This window comes from Podarcis vaucheri (assembly GCF_965113315.1).
Source record: "Podarcis vaucheri genome assembly, chromosome: 11".
Lineage (NCBI taxonomy): Eukaryota > Metazoa > Chordata > Lepidosauria > Squamata > Lacertidae > Podarcis > Podarcis vaucheri.
Window position 1 is genome coordinate 12,013,558 of NC_138749.1, and position 17,736 is coordinate 12,031,293.

Below are 17,736 nucleotides of genomic sequence, written 5' to 3' on the forward strand. Positions count from 1 at the left end.
TGCTCCTCCACCTGGCTGTGCTGGCACAGGAGCTTTTCCACTGGAGAACACCCCATGGCACCTGCCCAAATGGAAGCTACTTCCAGTGGCCTCCCTGCTGGTTGTTGCCAGTGGAACACACCAAATGCGACGGAGGGGGTAGAGTTGGCTGTGCTTCTGTCACATGACGGTGGCTGACCATTCTGGCCTCTTCACTGTGCTAGCATGGGGACTAGTGTAGCATACAGACATTTCCCCCTCTTCTCTCCCTGCTTCCCCTTCCACTCTGGCCAGTGTGAACTGCAGGACTGTGGATACCGCAGTCGTTGCACCACTCCTGTTAAGCCCCACTGCTGCCGGTCAGGGGTTTGGAATGCGGCCGCAGTCTCAAATTACCTTATGTGTTTTCTCCTCTTCACATCCTTGATTGATATTTTCTTATGTTTCATTATTGATTTTACTGCGATTTAATTAGGGGAAAATTTGATATGCTTTGTAATTATATGACGAATGCTTCTTAAGTAACCCTTAAGCTGAGTAGGAATGTAAGTCTCGGTAGCTGTTATCATTTGGTTCCTGGCGTTGTGCAAATGATTGGATTGAAGAAGATAATTTACGAGCAGTGGAAACATGGCAAAACTTACACACATACACACACACTTGCATGCTCACAACTGTGTAGATTGTGTAAGTGCAGATTTGTTTGTGCAAGTAGGTGGTCAACAGTTTAGCATTAGAAAACATTTTGAAATTCAGTTCTAGTTCCCATTGTTGTAGAGAGAATTTATGTGTGCAGTTACCTGAAGTAAGTACAGAAGTCAGAAGACTGATAAATGCTTTAGTGACTTGATAGTGAAGAGTTAATGGAAGATCCCTGGGTATAGGGCGGTATATAAATTTAATAATAATAATATGCTTTGCAGTGGTCCTTTTTGCTCATCTGATTACTACTACTCTGTGCATGCTGGATAACACTGTTCATGAAAGTATCTACCATTGAGTATCAACATGCGAAAGCTAATTCTTTTTTCGTTTAAATAGTTTTATTGGGTTTTCAAGAAGTAGGTAAATATGTAAGCAGAGGAAGTTCAATAAAATATGCTAGTACATCTGCATTACAGGCAATGTCCAATTTATGTGGGGGTTACGTTCTGGGGGCCCCTGCGTGTAACAGAAACCATGTTTATTGGGAGCATCACGGAGGGGCAGTGGGTCTTGCATAGCCCCCACGCGTCAGCTGAGCTGCTCAGCAAGCCCTGCTGTTCCTCTAGTGGCTCAGCTAGCTGCTACTGCTTCTCAGGCTCTTGCACAGCTGACACATGGGGCAGTGGCTGCTGTTGCGCTACCCTGCTCATCAGCTGTTAGGTGGGGAGGCCTCAGCAAAGCCCCACTGGGCCTCCAGCTCATGAGAAGACCCTCCCCAGAGCCCAAAGAGGATGTGTTCCCCATTTCCAGGTTCCACTTTTGCGATCCCGGCACCTCATGTGTGCAAGTTTGCACGCAAATAGAGCGAACGTAAACGGGGAGTTGCCTGTACATCATTGCACTTCACTTGTTCAGTAAACAGACACAGAACCAGTATGAATAAACAAACTAACTTATGTGAAAGTTAATGCTAAGATTTTCAGACTGTCATTTAAAACCTACCCAAAGGAAGAAAATAAGCCCATGCACCTCCAAGTATAAGAAAAAGGCTGTCAAGCAGTGTCTTTTTTGTCATGTAAATGAAAGAATAAGGAATCGAACATGATCCACTACATTACAGTTTGTTGGGGTGGGGGAAAGGTGTAGACCAGGGGTCAGCAAACTTTTTCAGCAGGTGGCCAGTCCACCACCCCTCAGATCTTGTGGGGGGGCGAACTATATTTTGAAAGGAGAAAAAAAAGAATGAATTCCTATGCCCCACAAATAACTCAGAGATGCATTTTAAATAAAAGCACACATTCTACTCATGTAAAAACACACTGATTCCAGGACCATCTGCGGGCTGGATTTAGAAGGCGATTGGGCTGGATCTGGCCCCCAGGCCTTAGTTTGCCTACCAGTGGTGTAGCCCCTACTTCTATCAATCTTTAGCACTGATATAGTTTGATCAACAGCCTTCTCTTACCTGGTATGCTAGAACTCTGTTTCCTGGCCCATTCACACACACTGCAAAACATTGTCTCTTCCCACCTTACAGGTTTGGGGCATCTAGAGCAGTTCCGTTATTTGGCATTAAGCAGCCGGTTTTAGTAATGAACCCTATTTTGTGTCATGGCTTCCTGAACGTGCCAAAATCAAAGAAGCAATTTTACTAAATAAAGGGCAAAGAAGCAGAATTGTGATGCTAACATCTGTCTAAGAAATGATAACTCGTTTTAAGGCAGGTATTAACTGTTTCACATTTTGCCAGGTCAACCCCCCAGTATGCTGCCAGGTAGCCACAGTGATGGACTTTTGCAGATTGCTTCAGGGCCTCAGCCAGGGACACAGCAGAATGGCTTTACAGCTCAGCCAGCTACTTACCACCACAGTAAGTATTATTTATACCGTACATCAGTGTTTCGGGGCACTGCTAGTTTTTCAAATGAAAGCGGGGGGGGGGGTTTCCTAGGTAAAGCAAATTGGTCAGACCTTTCTGCTCTGCATTTTTAAGACAGTACAACAACTTGGACTGGGAGTCGAACTGCCGCCTATACACCTACCATCCCTCACCATCAGAATGGGCATCTTCAACATCATCCACCTATGCCCCATCCTGGACATTACTGTAAGCACCCTTTTATTACCGTATTGAGATGCACTTACTTTTTGTGCAGCATCTTGGTGGCTGCGGGAGAGGCAGTAATGGTGCAGTGGGCTTGGACCAGAAAGATCTCACTTTAGGTGTTTGCTCAGCTACAGAGGCCCTTGTCTGGTCTCGGGTAGGTCACTGTTCTTACCCAAACCTACCACACAGGAAAGGAAGTGATATGGGAAGGGTGGGATATAAATGTAATGAAACAAAATAAGGAAAACTCCACGCATGTTTCAGGTAGGCATGCTCATCTCTTATTCTTCTGTTTAACAAACTGAAAGTGTTTGTACAAACAACACTTTGAGAAATGGTTGTGGTACTATTCCACAAGTCGTTTCTGCCTTACACATTTGGGCATTCTCTATGTGTATCTATAAAGGCTGAGTTATCTGAGTTTATGTATAAAATTTGCACTGTACACGATCCCCCTGCTGATTTCTACTGTCTGCCCTATTTACTGTAACTAATAAATCCAAATATTTAGTGGTCATTTGGTTTTGGAGGATGCAAGTACTTGTGAGGAGAGTAGACAAAGAATAAGCACCATGACTGTATTTATTTTGCGTGTTTTTTTTTAGGGCCAGTTCATAATGAACTTGCATTCCAGCCACCTATCTCAAACCACCCTGGTAAGTGCATATAAAGACCGTTCAGTTGAATTGTTGTTCTTCTCTGAGCTAAGAATGTCAAATTGAAAGCAGCTTCATGCTCCCTTTAAAATCTCTTCTACCATCCATTTGATGTATGGGCAACCTTTAAAAAAAATCATATGTAAACTTTTTTAAAGACACCTGTGAAAAACGTTAGTTTTGAAAGCTTTAAGGCAAAATTGAGTAAGCTCCCTATTTCTAGAGACACACAGTGAAGAGATTTAGCAAAAGCTTGAACAACTATGTACTAGAAGTTGATTCCCTCTGCTCCTTCTCTGCTGCTTGTTTGCCTGGTGCTCTGCATTCACTTCTCTTCTCTTTCTTCCTCCTCCCTACTCCTGGGGGGATAAAAATCAGCTCCAGAATACTGGTGTTCAATTGCCTATTTTGAGATGGATGTCCAAGTTGGCGAAACATTTAAAGTACCCTCAAGCTGCCCAATTGTTACAGTTGATGGATATGTGGACCCTTCGGGTGGAGACCGCTTTTGCCTCGGTCAGCTCTCCAACGTTCATAGAACAGAAGCCATTGAGAGAGCGAGGTACGTTTTGTTATTTCTGGAAAAGTAAGCAACCAAAATGAACAAGGGGCTGGAGCAAATCTGTGGGGAAAGGCTGCAACATTTGGGGAGCTTTAGTTTAGAAAAAAGGCAGGTACAGAGGGAAATTTCATGTAATGAAGCTAAATGTTGGAATATTCAAGACAGACAAAAGGCAGCGCTAATCCCAGGAGCCCTGTGTTATCAACAGTTGTTTTGTGCAGTATTAAACATGGAATTGTCGCTTTAAGGTACCACAAGACTCTTTATTGTTTTTGCTGTCCACCGATTAGGACTGCTATCCAACTGGAAATTAATGTTTTTTAAGTATCCCTCCCCCTGAAGGAGCTGCCTACAAACTGAACTGATTTTCTATATAACTGTTTCTCCTTCTTGCATTGAGCAGTCTGGTCTTTTTCAGGTTGCATATAGGCAAAGGTGTGCAGCTGGAATGCAAAGGTGAAGGTGACGTATGGGTTCGGTGCCTCAGTGATCATGCGGTCTTTGTTCAGAGTTACTACCTAGATCGGGAAGCAGGGCGTGCGCCAGGCGATGCAGTCCACAAAATTTATCCAAGTGCATATATAAAGGTTTGTGTGAATCTGTTGGATGGCAGTCAATATTTTCTAGAAACCTTTCCTGACTTGTTTTTTTTTCTTTCCTTTTTTTCTTTTTACTGTTAGCACAAACAATGTAATTGTGTTTGGCATTGCAAGTAGAAGGGAAACAAGTTTTTATTTTCTAACAACAGCCTATAGCCAATATAAGAATTAAAATATAAACTTATGAAGAGCAGTTTTAGGAAGGGGTGGGAAGATGGAGACCATTCCTTCAAGGTTTGCTGCTGGGCTCACAGACATTGGATTCATTCATTCTCTCTGTAAGCCATGAGACCCACGGTCAGATTTAAAACCCTCAATTAGGCTTGATGACTTCAAACATCAAAATTAATCGTTTTATGCAAGTTGATTTTTGTGAAATGTTGACAGGTTGTCATTTTAATTCTAACTAGAATGTGAACTGTTTTAAGAACTCAACCCATGCTCATGCCAACATGTATTTGTGGCCTTTCTCAAACTTCTTGACATCAGGCTGACCTCCCTTAATTTGTGGAAGGAAAATAGTTCTGACCCACGTGTATTTAACAAAAGACTTGGCTGGGCGTCTAGATTTAAAACATGGGGCTTTGCACACTCTCCAGTTAGCTAGCAGCACAGGGTGGAATATTGATTGTTAAACCCTTTTTCATATCCCGTTTAGTCTACCATAAAATGCTTGCCCCACTTTCTACCCTTCTTGCAATGAGCAGTCCACACACTGTTCTAAATAAGTTTAAAATGTTCTAATTACTAAATCCAAAAGTGGTTCATGTGTTATTCCATGCAGCAGCAAGGAGAACACAGGTAGATTACTCTTGGGTGCAAAATACAGCATATAATTTCAAACATGTGGTCTGAACATGGACCAAGTTCAGACACATCCATCCTGGTGGATTACATGGCGACAAGAGAGTTTGAGAAAGGAATAGAAACACCTTCCCTTGTGGAAGAGAAGGGGTGTGACTTAGCTGAGACTAGGAACAGAACTCTGTGGTCTTAAAACCTTCATGTGTTAGCTAGCACTCATGCATGCTTGTGTTGGGCTGCAGTTTCCCACATAATTTACTATAGATCCCCACTCTTTTCCCCAAATTCACTTCCACCCCCTTCAGCACTTTCCCCTCACTTCGTTCTTCTCCTATACCCCCACCCTTAATGCTTCCTCCCCAGGGGCGGGTGGGTGTGTGCTTCTGTCTTTCCAACATGTCGCTTCTCCAACATTCAATAGCCTCAAACCATGTGGTGTAAGCGTGCTGTTTATGTTGTTGCCCAGCCATTCATTATAATTCTCATGTGCACAAATAGTTTGGTCTGATTTGGCCGCCTAAGTTGCCCGTGTGCCTTTTCACAGAAGCCACCATCATTCAGTCTGGTCCATGATCTTCTGTTCCTAAAGTATGTGGCAAGAACTTAACAAACAGTTGCTACTCTATGTAGTAACCACCCCTACACAGAATACACTTATGTGGCTTCTTCTGCATGATTCCTGGTGTCTGCCTTCGCAGTTCGCAGAGCCCTTGTTGTGTTTTCCACAATGCATACAAACCAGTGGCGTCAGAATCTTAGAAGGAGATTCTTAGAAGGAGAAGAGCAAAGGGAGAGAACAGTCAGCTTTATGTTCTAGAAATAAACTTCGCCAGACAAGTTTGTCCTAATTTTTTGAGTTACCTGCACATTCTGCATTGTGAAAGCCTTAAGTGGTGGGAATTCCCAGTTGTTTTAATTTTGGTGGGTGTTCTTTCGAAGACTAATTTGTAATCTCTTCTGTTTCTTTTTTAATAAGGTGTTCGATTTGCGTCAGTGTCACCGTCAGATGCAACAGCAGGCTGCTACAGCACAGGCTGCTGCTGCTGCTCAAGCTGCTGCAGTTGCAGGAAATATTCCTGGGCCAGGATCTGTAGGAGGAATCGCTCCAGCCATCAGTAAGTGGCATATAAAAGTAAATTACCAGCTACCATGATTTATAGTTGTTCACTTGTTTCCTTTCTTTTTTTGTTCATCACTCCCGTTTCCAGATGCAGTGACCTCTGGAGGCAGACAAATTAATAGAACTGTGGTTTGGCAGTTCAGACAAAACAAACCGTGATTCGCAACCCTATTGAACCATAGCTTTGTACAATGTCTGGCTTGAGCTGTACACGTGTCTATCTTGTTTTTCATCAGGGAATTTGTTTTGTCCCCTTTCAACATGACATACCCCTATGGTGAGTTGACAGGAGTGCTGGGTGTGAAAGCATTTACAGAATTCCTTTCCCATGGGAATTCACATGGTGCAGCAGTTTTTTGATAAATGCTTGGAATGTCATGAAGCAGGAAACTGGAGTTCAGATGAGACAGCTATATCTCCTACTGCTTTTTAAATCTGGAAGATGGTTAAAAAAAGTTCCCTGCAGGGCAGAAGCAGGGGTTGGTAAGCACCAGCTAGGACCTGCTACCAAAATTGGACAAAAGAATCATGGATTTGGGGGGATAGTGTAGGTTTCTTCTGAAATGCTGCTGGAATGTTAGGCTCTGTTAAATTGAGCTTTGGCATCAGGCCTTAGGCCTTGAGAATTCTAATAGGACAGTAATATCTGTTACACATTTGTTGCATATTTTCCTTAGCCAAGAGCACAAACATTTTGAGACTATTGGAAACTGTTGCTGCTCACCCAGCAAACAAATTTTAAATATTTTCAGAAATCTGGCAAGTGTTTGGCAGCAAGCATTGTTGCTGTATAAGCACCCAAGCCACTCGAAAGCTGGGTTGAGGCTGGCAAATTGCTTACCTGAAACCGAAAGCTAAGAAGGGTGTTTAATGTAGTCCCTGGCTCTTTTTAGGTTTGTCAGCTGCAGCTGGAATTGGCGTGGATGACCTTCGCCGCCTGTGCATCCTCAGGATGAGCTTTGTCAAAGGTTGGGGACCTGATTATCCGAGGCAGAGCATTAAGGAGACGCCGTGTTGGATCGAAATCCACCTGCACCGGGCCCTGCAGCTCCTAGACGAAGTTCTTCATACCATGCCTATTGCAGACCCCCAGCCCCTAGACTGAGACCTTGCTGCTGTTCTTAGCTGTTATAGAGTGAGGATGGCGGATTGTAAAATACAATTTTATTAACCGGAAGATATATTTTGCTTCCGTTCTGCTTAATCTTTTAACCAGGTTTTAAAGAGAAAATGCCTTTGCCACCTTGCTCTCAGCAGAAATAAAATAAAATAAATCAGAACCTGCAGGAATTCTGAATAGTTTCACACCTTCAGGCTTGTTCTGTAGTTGTGGGAAGCTGACGCCAAGCAGCAAAGTTTTGATTGTGGTCTTGGCGTGATCACTGCTGTGCTTAGGCCTTGGAAATCTCACTTGGCTTGATTAAGGGAACCCCCCCCCTGCTCCATTCTCTTGGCGGCATGGATTTTGGGGGGGGCTCCTTTTAAGCACTTATTCAGCCTGCCCCTTAGCTGGATCCACCCCAAATGAGCAAAATCATGTTGATTATTCTAAAGGGATGGTTTCTGGTGCTGTACTCGGCTACAGCACTGGGGCACATCTCATAGCAAGGCTCTGTATGTGAAATATTTATGTACACATAATCATTTGAAACACACTAGAAATGGATGGGCTTCGAAGCTGGCACTAAATGTAAATGCAACATAAAATATTCAGCAAGGAGAACTGCCAGCTAAATTATGTAACCAGTGTGCAATGATACATATTTTCATTACTATTCCCAACTGATTTCCGCTACAGTGAAAAGGCTGTAAAACCTGGACAGTTGAGATAGCATTAATATGTGTTTTACTGCACTTGGAGTGCCATTTCAAAACCTCATAATCATGTTGATGGTTGCATCGCCGAGAATCCAGATTTTATATTTTTTAACATTTCTACTCAGGGCAAGATGGCAAACTTGTTTTTATACCTCTTGGTTATTTTAAGCTCTTTATCCCATCAATGATTTTATCTATTTGCATTGACTTTGTATAGAGAATTTCAGGTAGAAGTTGCAAATGTATTGGCTGTATGACAGATGCAATATTATGCTTTCTCTAGTTAATAAAACTACTGGAAAAAACTCTCAGCACTCTGATAGAAATTTATCGACAGTTTTTGTAAGTATTTTCCTACGTTTTGAATCCTTTCATCCGGAGTCCTGGATAAAGTTTCTGCCTGAAAATTCTGCAGGAAGCAATGGGAGCGATTCTCTCCACTTTCCGGCTTGCTTTCAAACCCTGTGGTGTCAGCTGTCTTTCCCCTTTACGTAGATCCAGTATTATAGGAACAAACGGTGGCAGGAATGGACACTGGCAGTTCCCATAGCTAGCAGGCATACGGAACAGTGAGGAGCACATCTGGCCTGCAGCATCTCTCCCCTATGCCCAACCCAGCTCCTGTTATCTGAGTCTCCTGTCTGTATTAGTCTCCCTCCTCAATTCAGCCTGACTTATTTTCTGCCTCGCCCCCCAGTTTTCTATGAAACCAAAGGATTATAAAACTTTTGATCATCTGAAAAGGTGTCCTGATTAATCAGGCAACTTCTTTATTTTATTTTAAAGTTAACAATTGTCAGTATAAGTGCGTACATAAAACTGTAGGCGGCAACCTCCAATTTTAGTGGAGGCGTCCCTCTCCCCTGCTGCCTGAAAAAGGAGTTCTCTGTAAGACGGTGCCTGTTTTTATAACCTAAAGACAAAGCATGGTTTTTCTTCAAAACTATGTTATTCCTATGCAAACGTATGCAGACTTAATTGAATAATTAAAAGCCATACAATTAATCAATGAAAGAGTTCTTTAAATGAGCGACAGCCCCAATGGAAGTTAAGTAATTTTATGTCCTCAGCATTTTTTATTCTTCATGTAGAATTTCTTCCCCGCCCCCACGCTTAAGCAAAATAAAATAAAACAAGGCTTTGCATCTTGTGGGTGGGGTGTGGGTGTTTGAAACTTTGCAATTCCTGGAAGAGAATTTTTTGCCCTGCTCTTAAATGTTGAATTGAAACACAGGGGCTTCTCTAAATCTGGCTCAGCAGAATGGTTAACCCAACCCCAGATGTAGCCTCTGAATGAGTTAGTCATCAGTGTAGGGCCTGACAAGCACACCAGGGCATCAGAGTGGAGGGCAGCTGGAACCCAATGTGTGCTAGAGCTTTTCCAAGTCTGTAAATAGTGCAAGAAGCATCAAAGCAGTCAGACAGGTTTTCCTAGGCGAGTCTCACTTCAGAGATGCAAATGTACCAGTTGCCTTGGCTTTCTTTCAAAAAAAGCATGGGAGGCCTTGTGGGGAGAGTATGTGTGAGTGCCAGATTTTGCTCCCATCCCAAGTCTATCCTCCGTATACATCTTGGGCTACTTTAAAGGGTCAGTGGTTGATGGAGAACCCTGTGTAGCCCCGGGGGGGAGGGGGAGCCAAACAATTTATTCCAACCTGGAGACTATGTATATCATGAAAACCCAGAATTGTGTGAAGAAAAATGGAATGCTTCAAACTGTACGAATTAATAGAAATAAAGCAAATTTGCATACTTGCCTATTTTGCATAATTCCTCCTCCTGTCACGAGACTGGGCATGTTGGAAAACCTGCATAGGACACCTCCCTTATCCCCTGCTTCTGTTTACAGTGTTTGGGACAAGATACTTTTTTCTTTATAAATAAATAAGTAAGTAAGTAAGTGAAAGTTGAAATTCTCAGGCTGAATTCTGCTTCTAGGATCTATATGTGCTTATGTGCTTGCATAATGCAGTTGTAGAATTGTGAGGTAATTATTGGTCCTGGCACCTTCCTGGTTGTGAAATTCTTGCCTGAGAAACAGCTCTGCTCTAGGTCTTTCAAAGTGGAAAAGAAAACACTCCCCATTTTCGAAAACCTCCAGAGCTGATGTCACTCCTGTTGCAAAATAAGATATAGAGATAGGCTGTGTATAATTACCTGCTGGGATATTCTTAACAAGCAAGAACGCCCCCTGGAGCATACACTCATTGCCTGAAAATAAGAGTTTGCTGTGCTGCACAAAGGAATTGGTAAGAGATGCATATTTGGGGGAACAGCCCCACTTCTGCATTATTTGGTCATGAAAAACACCTTACCTGCTGTAGATGTTGAGCTGCTGTGATAACTTGCTTTTTGTCTATATCAGCCAAGGTATTTAGTCTTCACAGATTTCAATACGATTGTACCAAGTGGTTTTAATTTAAACCTTTGTTCTCAGTGGGGAAAATGGCAGTTGTGGATTGCATGAGTTTGCAAATCCTTAAAAGGTGCAGCTGTGTCAAGTCTGTCTCAGACTACATAAAGAACAAGCATTCTTGTGGGCACCTTTAAAAAAAGTTAAAACATGTTTCATTGGATGGTTTGTGGTTATGGAAGCTTAAAAAGGTAAAGGGACCCCTGACCATTAGGTCCAGTTGTGGCCGATTCTGGGGTTGCGGCGCTCATCTCGCTTTACTGGCCAAGGGAGCCGGCGTACAGCTTCCGGGTCATGTGGCCAGCATGACTAAGCCGATTCTGGCAAACCAGAGCAACGCACGGAAACGCCGTTTACCTTCCCGCTGGAGCGGTACCTAATTATCTACTTGCACTTTGACGTGCTTTCGAACTGCTACGTTGGCAGGAGCAGGGACCGAGCAACGGGAGCTCACCCCGTCGCGGGGATTCGAACCACCGACCTTCTGATCAGCAAGTCCTAGGCTCTGTGCCACCCGTGTCCCTATTATGAAAGCTTATGCCCACATAAAAATCTTTTGGTCAAGAGCTGCAAGATTAATGCCATTAAATGGACCAATGAGACCTGTGGTGAAGGTTAGCTTGTCTCCCAGAGTTTCCTGTGAGCCGTATGCCAGCTGGTGGTGGCCAGGAAGTTCCTGTTTAACCATGATGTCCAGAAGGTTTGGGATACGTCTTGCATCTACTAGAATAGAAGCTGGCTCTGTTGTGATCCATCGGGGCAGATTTTAAATTTTGATGATAATTGGGCTGCTTGAAACAACTCTTGACATTGCAAGTAGCCACTAGGTGTCCTCACTCTTCCACGTTTGGAAGGAAATGTCTCATAAAATGTGTCTGCTTCGTCCTTTTCTCATGAAGAAAGAGAGCTTTATTTGCAATCATCTAGTATGACCCTTAAGACAAGACATTAATGTATTGGGTGCACAAATGCCATTTCTTTCAATTGTTGGCTGCGTCTTCTATGCAAATAGAAGCATTGCTTCTATTTGCATAGAAGATGCAAATATAAATTTATTGCATTTATATCCCACCTTTTTTCCAAGGTGTACATGGTTCTCCCCCTCATTTAATCCGCACAACAGCCCTGTGAGGTTGGTTAGTCTGAGAGGCAGTAAGTGGCCCAAGGTTCCCCAGTGCGCTTCATGGCCAAGCAAGGATTTGAACCCTGGTCTCTCAGCTCCTAGTCCAACACTCTTGACCACTGTACCACACTGGCTGTCAATGTACATTAGAGACTTGGAAGGCTTGGGGAAAACAGCAGAAGTCAAGCATGCCCATTAGACGTCAATACTGCTTGTGTTCTGCAGTTCAGTTTCTTGGGATTTTTACACGCTTCTTAGATGGTATTTTGGGCTGCTGGTGAGAGGGATGTGTGTGTTGCACATCTAAGCACTTCCACTAAAAAAACACCTGTGGTCAGCTCCCAAAACTGCAGTGAAAAACCTCACGTAGCCGACTTCCCTTGACAGGTTGAATTTCCAATTGTAGCGACCCTATTCTGCTTTGGCTCCCTGGTCCATAATTGCCAGTCTTCCAACTCTCCCTTGCTTGCTCACTTCCTAACAGCACATAACTCCATTCCTCTGTTCTTAGCTCCTCCTTTCTTCCACTCCTGTCTTCACCACATACTTCTTCCCTCAGGTTCTTGCTTTTCAGATCACTGCCTACTTTGTCCCACTTTCCTTTGCTGCTTTAGCTCTTGCCCAAACTCCTAAATACTCTTCCTTGCCCCCTAGCATGCAACTACTTTTCATCTTACATGCTGTGAAGTTTCTTCAGCACTCCCTCTTACCTGTCCTTACCTGGCAAGTCTCATTCTCCACTTATCCTTTTTGCAAGTTGCTGTGTTCTCATCCTTCCGCTGTGTTGCCTAGAAGTTCCCTTTCTCTTTATTTCCATAGGTCTTGAGATCCTCTCTTGAGTTTCCAATCTGCCTGTGTTGGAGGTTTTCTTCCCAGCCGAGCCAAACGGACAATGTGCCCTTCCCTCAGAGAAGCTGGACTGTCCAATCGCTTCCTGAGCAGCTAAACATTTTCTAATGACACCACCAAGCATCAGCAAAGATTTCACCACCCTAAGTACTATACTAGATAGCTACTTCTTAAATTTGCAGTGTCAAGTAGGTCTTGAATATTGATTTTAACAATGAGCAGGCCTCTGAAGTCTTTGCAGCCTTGCTATCCCCTCCCGCCATTCACATCAGCCACAAAGCAGACAATTATCCAGATGTTGCAATATACCATTAATTATTACCTTTGGGCTCTTTTATTTGCAGTACAGGTGAGTCACTGGTGAAATTATCCCACGGACTGTTTTCAAGGACGCTGGCCTTTCTGGAACAGCAATAGCCACACCTTGAAAAACAAGGCCCAAGTTGGCTGACTCATCTCCGTTTCCAACTTCGGTTGTATTCTTAACAGGAAATATACTCAGAACAGCACTGTGCTTGGACAAAGCAAGATAGGAAGAAAACCAGTGTCCGACTCCATGACACTGGAGATGTGGTCATGCTGGCCAATTATGGGAGTTGTTTGATGTACGATGGTTCTCATTGTACATTCTGTCCTCAGGTACACCTGCCTGAATTCAAAATACTATGGCCTTGGGACTAGTAAATGGTCTGGAAGCTGCAGATGCTGTAGAATTGCTTGAGCAAGGCAGGAGTAGCACTCACTGGGATTAAGAGATCACTGGAAGCCTCTTTTATAAGAGCCGGACAGAAGCACAATAGATGAAAATAAACTTTAGGAAATATTAGACCTATTAGACCTTTAAAGCACAGTCAAAGCCCATTTCCTGCTTCAAAGAATTCTGGGCACTGTAAGTTTAAGAGTTGCTGGGAATTGTAACTACGAGGTGCAAACTACATTGACAAAATCTCTTGGAAGGCTGGAGAATACTTTAAAGGCATAATCTGCCTTCCATAGATTTAAAAAACCAGTTGGCATGTGCCTTTAGTTCAAACATTTTTTTCAAATATGGTTGCCCAATTATACATGAGCAACAGTTCACCATAGACTTGAGGGTCTGTAGTGAGTGGAATTATTATTATTATTATTATTATTATTATTATTATTATTATTATTAATACCCCGCCCATCTGGTTGACTTTTCCCAGCCACTCTGGGTGGCTCCCAACAGAATATTAAAAACATACTAACATATCAAACATTAAAAACTAAACAGGGCTGCTTTCAGATGTCTTCTAAAAGTCAGATAGTTGTTTATTTCCTTGACATCTGATGGGAGGGCATTCCACAGGGCAGGCGCCACTACCAAGAAGGCCCTCTGCCTGTAACCTCACTTTTCACAGTGAGGGAACCACCAGAAGGCCCTCAGAGCTGGACCTCAGTGTCTGGGCTGAACGATGGGGGTGGAGATGCTCCTTCAGGTATACAGGACCAAGGCCGTTTAGAGCTTTAAAGGTCAGCACCAAGACTTTGAATTATGCTCTGAAACGTGCTGGGAGCCAATGTAGGTCTTTCAGGACCCATGTTATATGATCTCGGCCACTCCCAGTCACCAGTCTAGCTGCCGTATTCAGGATTAGTTGTAGTTTCTGGGTCACCTTCAAAGGTAGCCCCACGTAGAGCGCATTGCAGTAGTCCAAGCGGGAGATAACCAGAGCATGCACCACTCTGGCGAGACAGTCTGCAGGCAGGTAGGGTCTCAGCCTACGTACCAGATGGACAGCTGCCCTGGACACAGAATTAACCTGCGCCTCCATGGACAGCTGTGAGTCCAAAATGACTCCTAGGCTGCGCACCTGGTCCTTCAGGGGCACAGTTACCCCATTCAGGACCAGGGAATCCCCCACACCCACCCGCCCTGTCCCCCCAAAACAGTACTTCTTGTCAGGATTCAATCTCAATCCATTAGCTGCCATCCATCCTCCAACCGCAGCAAAGGCCTAATGCCTTATTCTTCATCTGCATACATTTGCCTGCATGGGCACTAGACACATGATGCAATTGTGCCCTTTTACAAAAGGAGAGTCCTTTGGTATGCAGAAAAGTGGAATGTGAGGAGTCATAAACATTTGTTTCTGGAGAGATTAGATGATGTTGGATGCAAGTATTAATTCTTCGCTTGTGGGGAGTTTAGATGACATTGTCATCCCATACTTTTCCCTGTCACTTTTCCTTATCACATAAAGTCCGTTCCTGTGGGGGAAGTGGGCTCCTTGCGCCCAATCAGCTATAGCAGCACAACCTGAAATTGCAGGTAGGCAATGGATTCCCAATCCTTTCAGGTAATGGGTCTCCGATAACAAGCCAGGGGAGGTGATTTTTGCCAATTTCTATTTCCCCTAACACCCTCCCCCAACGCCTTCAGTGCAGAACTGGAAGGGTCCCCAGCCCCTCCGGTCCTGGAGCAGATGGGATGGCAGGGGGCGGAAAGCCTATAGGGTAAATTGGTGGAAATCCTCTTCCATTAGTCTCTGGATCAAAAGCCTTTCTGTGAATGGAAAGGTGTAATTGGATTTGGCACTTCTGCAGCTGAGGGATAGTCAACTGAAACCTGAAGAAGAACAACTTGCACTAACAGGTTTTTAAAAGAGGCTGCGCCAAGTGGCAAGGAACAAAATAGGTACTGTCTGTATTGCTCTCCACCGCCCCTTCCAGCTGGGGAAATAGTAGCTGGGGGGTGGAAGAGCAGGATTTAGACCCAGGAAATGCCATGGAGGAAAAGGTTCGAAGGACAGTGGTACCTCGGGCTACAAACTTAATTCATTCTGGAGGTCTGTTCTTAACCCAAAACCGTTCTTAACCTGAGGCGTGCTTTCGCTAATGGGGCCTCCTGCCACCGCTGCACCACTGGCACATGATTTCTGTTCTCATCCTGGGGCAAAGTTCTCAACTCGAGGTACTACTTGCGGGTTAGCGGAGTTTGTAACCCAAAGTGTTTGTAACCTGAGGTATCACTACACCTCAGCACTGCTGTGGCTCCAATCACAGATCAAAGGTCCCTGCAGCCAGATTTGAACCTAGGTAAATTTAAAGGTACCCCTGACCATGAGGTCCAGTAGTGACCGACTCTGGGGTTGTGGCGCTCATCTCGCTTTACTGGCCGAGGGAGCCAGCGTACAGCTTCCGGGTCATATGGCCAGCATGACTAAGCTGCTTCTGGTGAACCAGAGCAGCACACGGGAATGCCATTTACCTTCCCACTGGAGCGGTACCTATTTATCTACTTGCACTTTGACGTGCTTTTGAACTGCTAGGTTGGCAGGAGCAGGGACTGAGCGACGGGAGCTCACCCCGTCGCGGGGATTCGAACCACCGACCTTCTGATCGGCAAATCCTAGCCTCTGTGGTTTAACCCACAGCGCCACCCGATTTGAACCTAAATTATGCCGAATCCCATATGCTTCAGCCCTTCCAGTATATTGTAAACACACACACACACACACACACACACACACACAATGCCCTGTGTTGAAGAGAGCCTGCTGCATGCAACTCTGTGCAATTCATTCAAATGCCCCAGGGAAGCTGCCTCTGAAGAGAGTCCATTCTGCTGTGTCCAGGCATGAGTAAATCAAAGGTCTAGCACACCACCCTGGTGCCCTACAGCTATTTGGGGCTAAAAATCCAGTAAGTAAATAAAAACAAAAAATGGTAAATCTGAATCAAGTGTGTGTGTGGGGGGGGATATGGGATAACTTTTTGTTGTGGTCTCCCCCCCACAAATGTGCACACACGAATGATTCCACAACAATTTTTTGTGTCAAAAGCACCCTAAATCACACGACTCAGGGGACTTACTTGCGAGGAGACAGAGCATTGCACTGTCAACATTCCAACAAATATGCACAAACACACACATGACAACTATCAGATACAATTTCCTATACACTGGTTTCTACCTACACAAGTGAGTCATCTCTAGACAAATCCCTTCTCCTAGGTCGTTCATTCATTCAACTCTCTATATCCTTTTAAAATGTGTGTATGCAACTGCATTGTTTTTATTACTTTGTGTATTTTTGTGTTGTTTTATTATAAACCGCTCTGTGATCCTTGCATGAAGGGCTGTATAGAAATTTAATACGTAATGAGTATGGAGCAGCTGGTAGATTTTGTTAGTCTAGATCAGTTGCCTTTTCTTTGGAAAAAGACAATGTACGCATGCAAAGACATGTTTCTCCAGTTTGCAGTTTTTAAAGCCTGAAAGAACTTGAATCTGACTTAATATTCCTCTTCCACAGCTGAGATAAAGCAAAACGTTGCTAAAAGGTAATTAGTCTCAACTGCTTTGAATATAAGCTGTTACAAAAGAGAGCTGTGCGTTGCCTTAGCAGCCGCAGCATCAAATATGGCAACTCATGAACATCCGAGTGATTTCCCAAGTCCTGTTTGAAATGCGTTGCTCATCTGCACATGCCACAACACATACACAGGGAAAATAAGTCTTGGAAGAAAATGACAATCAGGTCACTTGCAGATCTTGTGTGTCACCACAAAATGTGTCTCCGATATTGATGGGAGTGAGAGAAGATGCTCAACTGAGGATCTTCGCAATCTGGATACAGCATTCTGGACCAGGTGAAGAACACTTTGCAAAGGAAGTCCCACTTAAGAGCACATTACAGTAGTCCAGGTAGGATGTAACTAAGGCATGCATAGCCATGGCCATACCCAACATTGCAAGGAAAGGAAACTCGTTGCTGCACGAGTTGTAATTGTGCAAACACATTCCTGGCCAGCACTGAAAGCTGGAGAAATCCAGAACATTCAAACTACAAGCCTGAGTCTTCAAGGGGAGTGTAACCCTAGCCAACACTGGTTGAAGCCTTATTGTGTTGAAGCCGGACCATTTCACACTGACCACTGTTTCCCTATCCATTTCCTTCTCACAAAAATTTCCAGTCTTCGGGAAAAGTGGGTGTCTTGCGCAAGCCCTCCCAAACTATGATTGGGCAGCCTGAATTTGCTGATAATATGACTGAATCCCACACCAAAATGGCCACGGTCTTCCACAACAATGCC

At 44.0% G+C, this 17,736-nt stretch overlaps 1 protein-coding gene across 2 annotated transcripts in view; it reads left to right on the forward strand.

Annotated features, from left to right (window-relative positions):
* Window positions 1-10,045, forward strand: part of SMAD4 (SMAD family member 4) — a 30,898-nt gene extending 20,853 nt beyond the window's left edge. The window contains exons 6-12 of one of the 2 annotated variants that reach the window (XM_082242010.1): window positions 2,375-2,494; window positions 2,618-2,731; window positions 3,337-3,387; window positions 3,772-3,949; window positions 4,368-4,536; window positions 6,329-6,467; window positions 7,366-10,045. In XM_082242010.1, coding sequence (XP_082098136.1) covers window positions 2,375-2,494; window positions 2,618-2,731; window positions 3,337-3,387; window positions 3,772-3,949; window positions 4,368-4,536; window positions 6,329-6,467; window positions 7,366-7,577 — 983 coding nt within the window. In that variant the 3' untranslated portion in view covers window positions 7,578-10,045. Of the gene's footprint in view, window positions 1-2,374; window positions 2,495-2,617; window positions 2,732-3,336; window positions 3,388-3,765; window positions 3,950-4,367; window positions 4,537-6,328; window positions 6,468-7,365 lie in introns of both variants that reach the window. The other variant, XM_082242009.1, reaches the window with a different exon arrangement.
* Window positions 10,046-17,736: the final 7,691 nt, after the last annotated feature.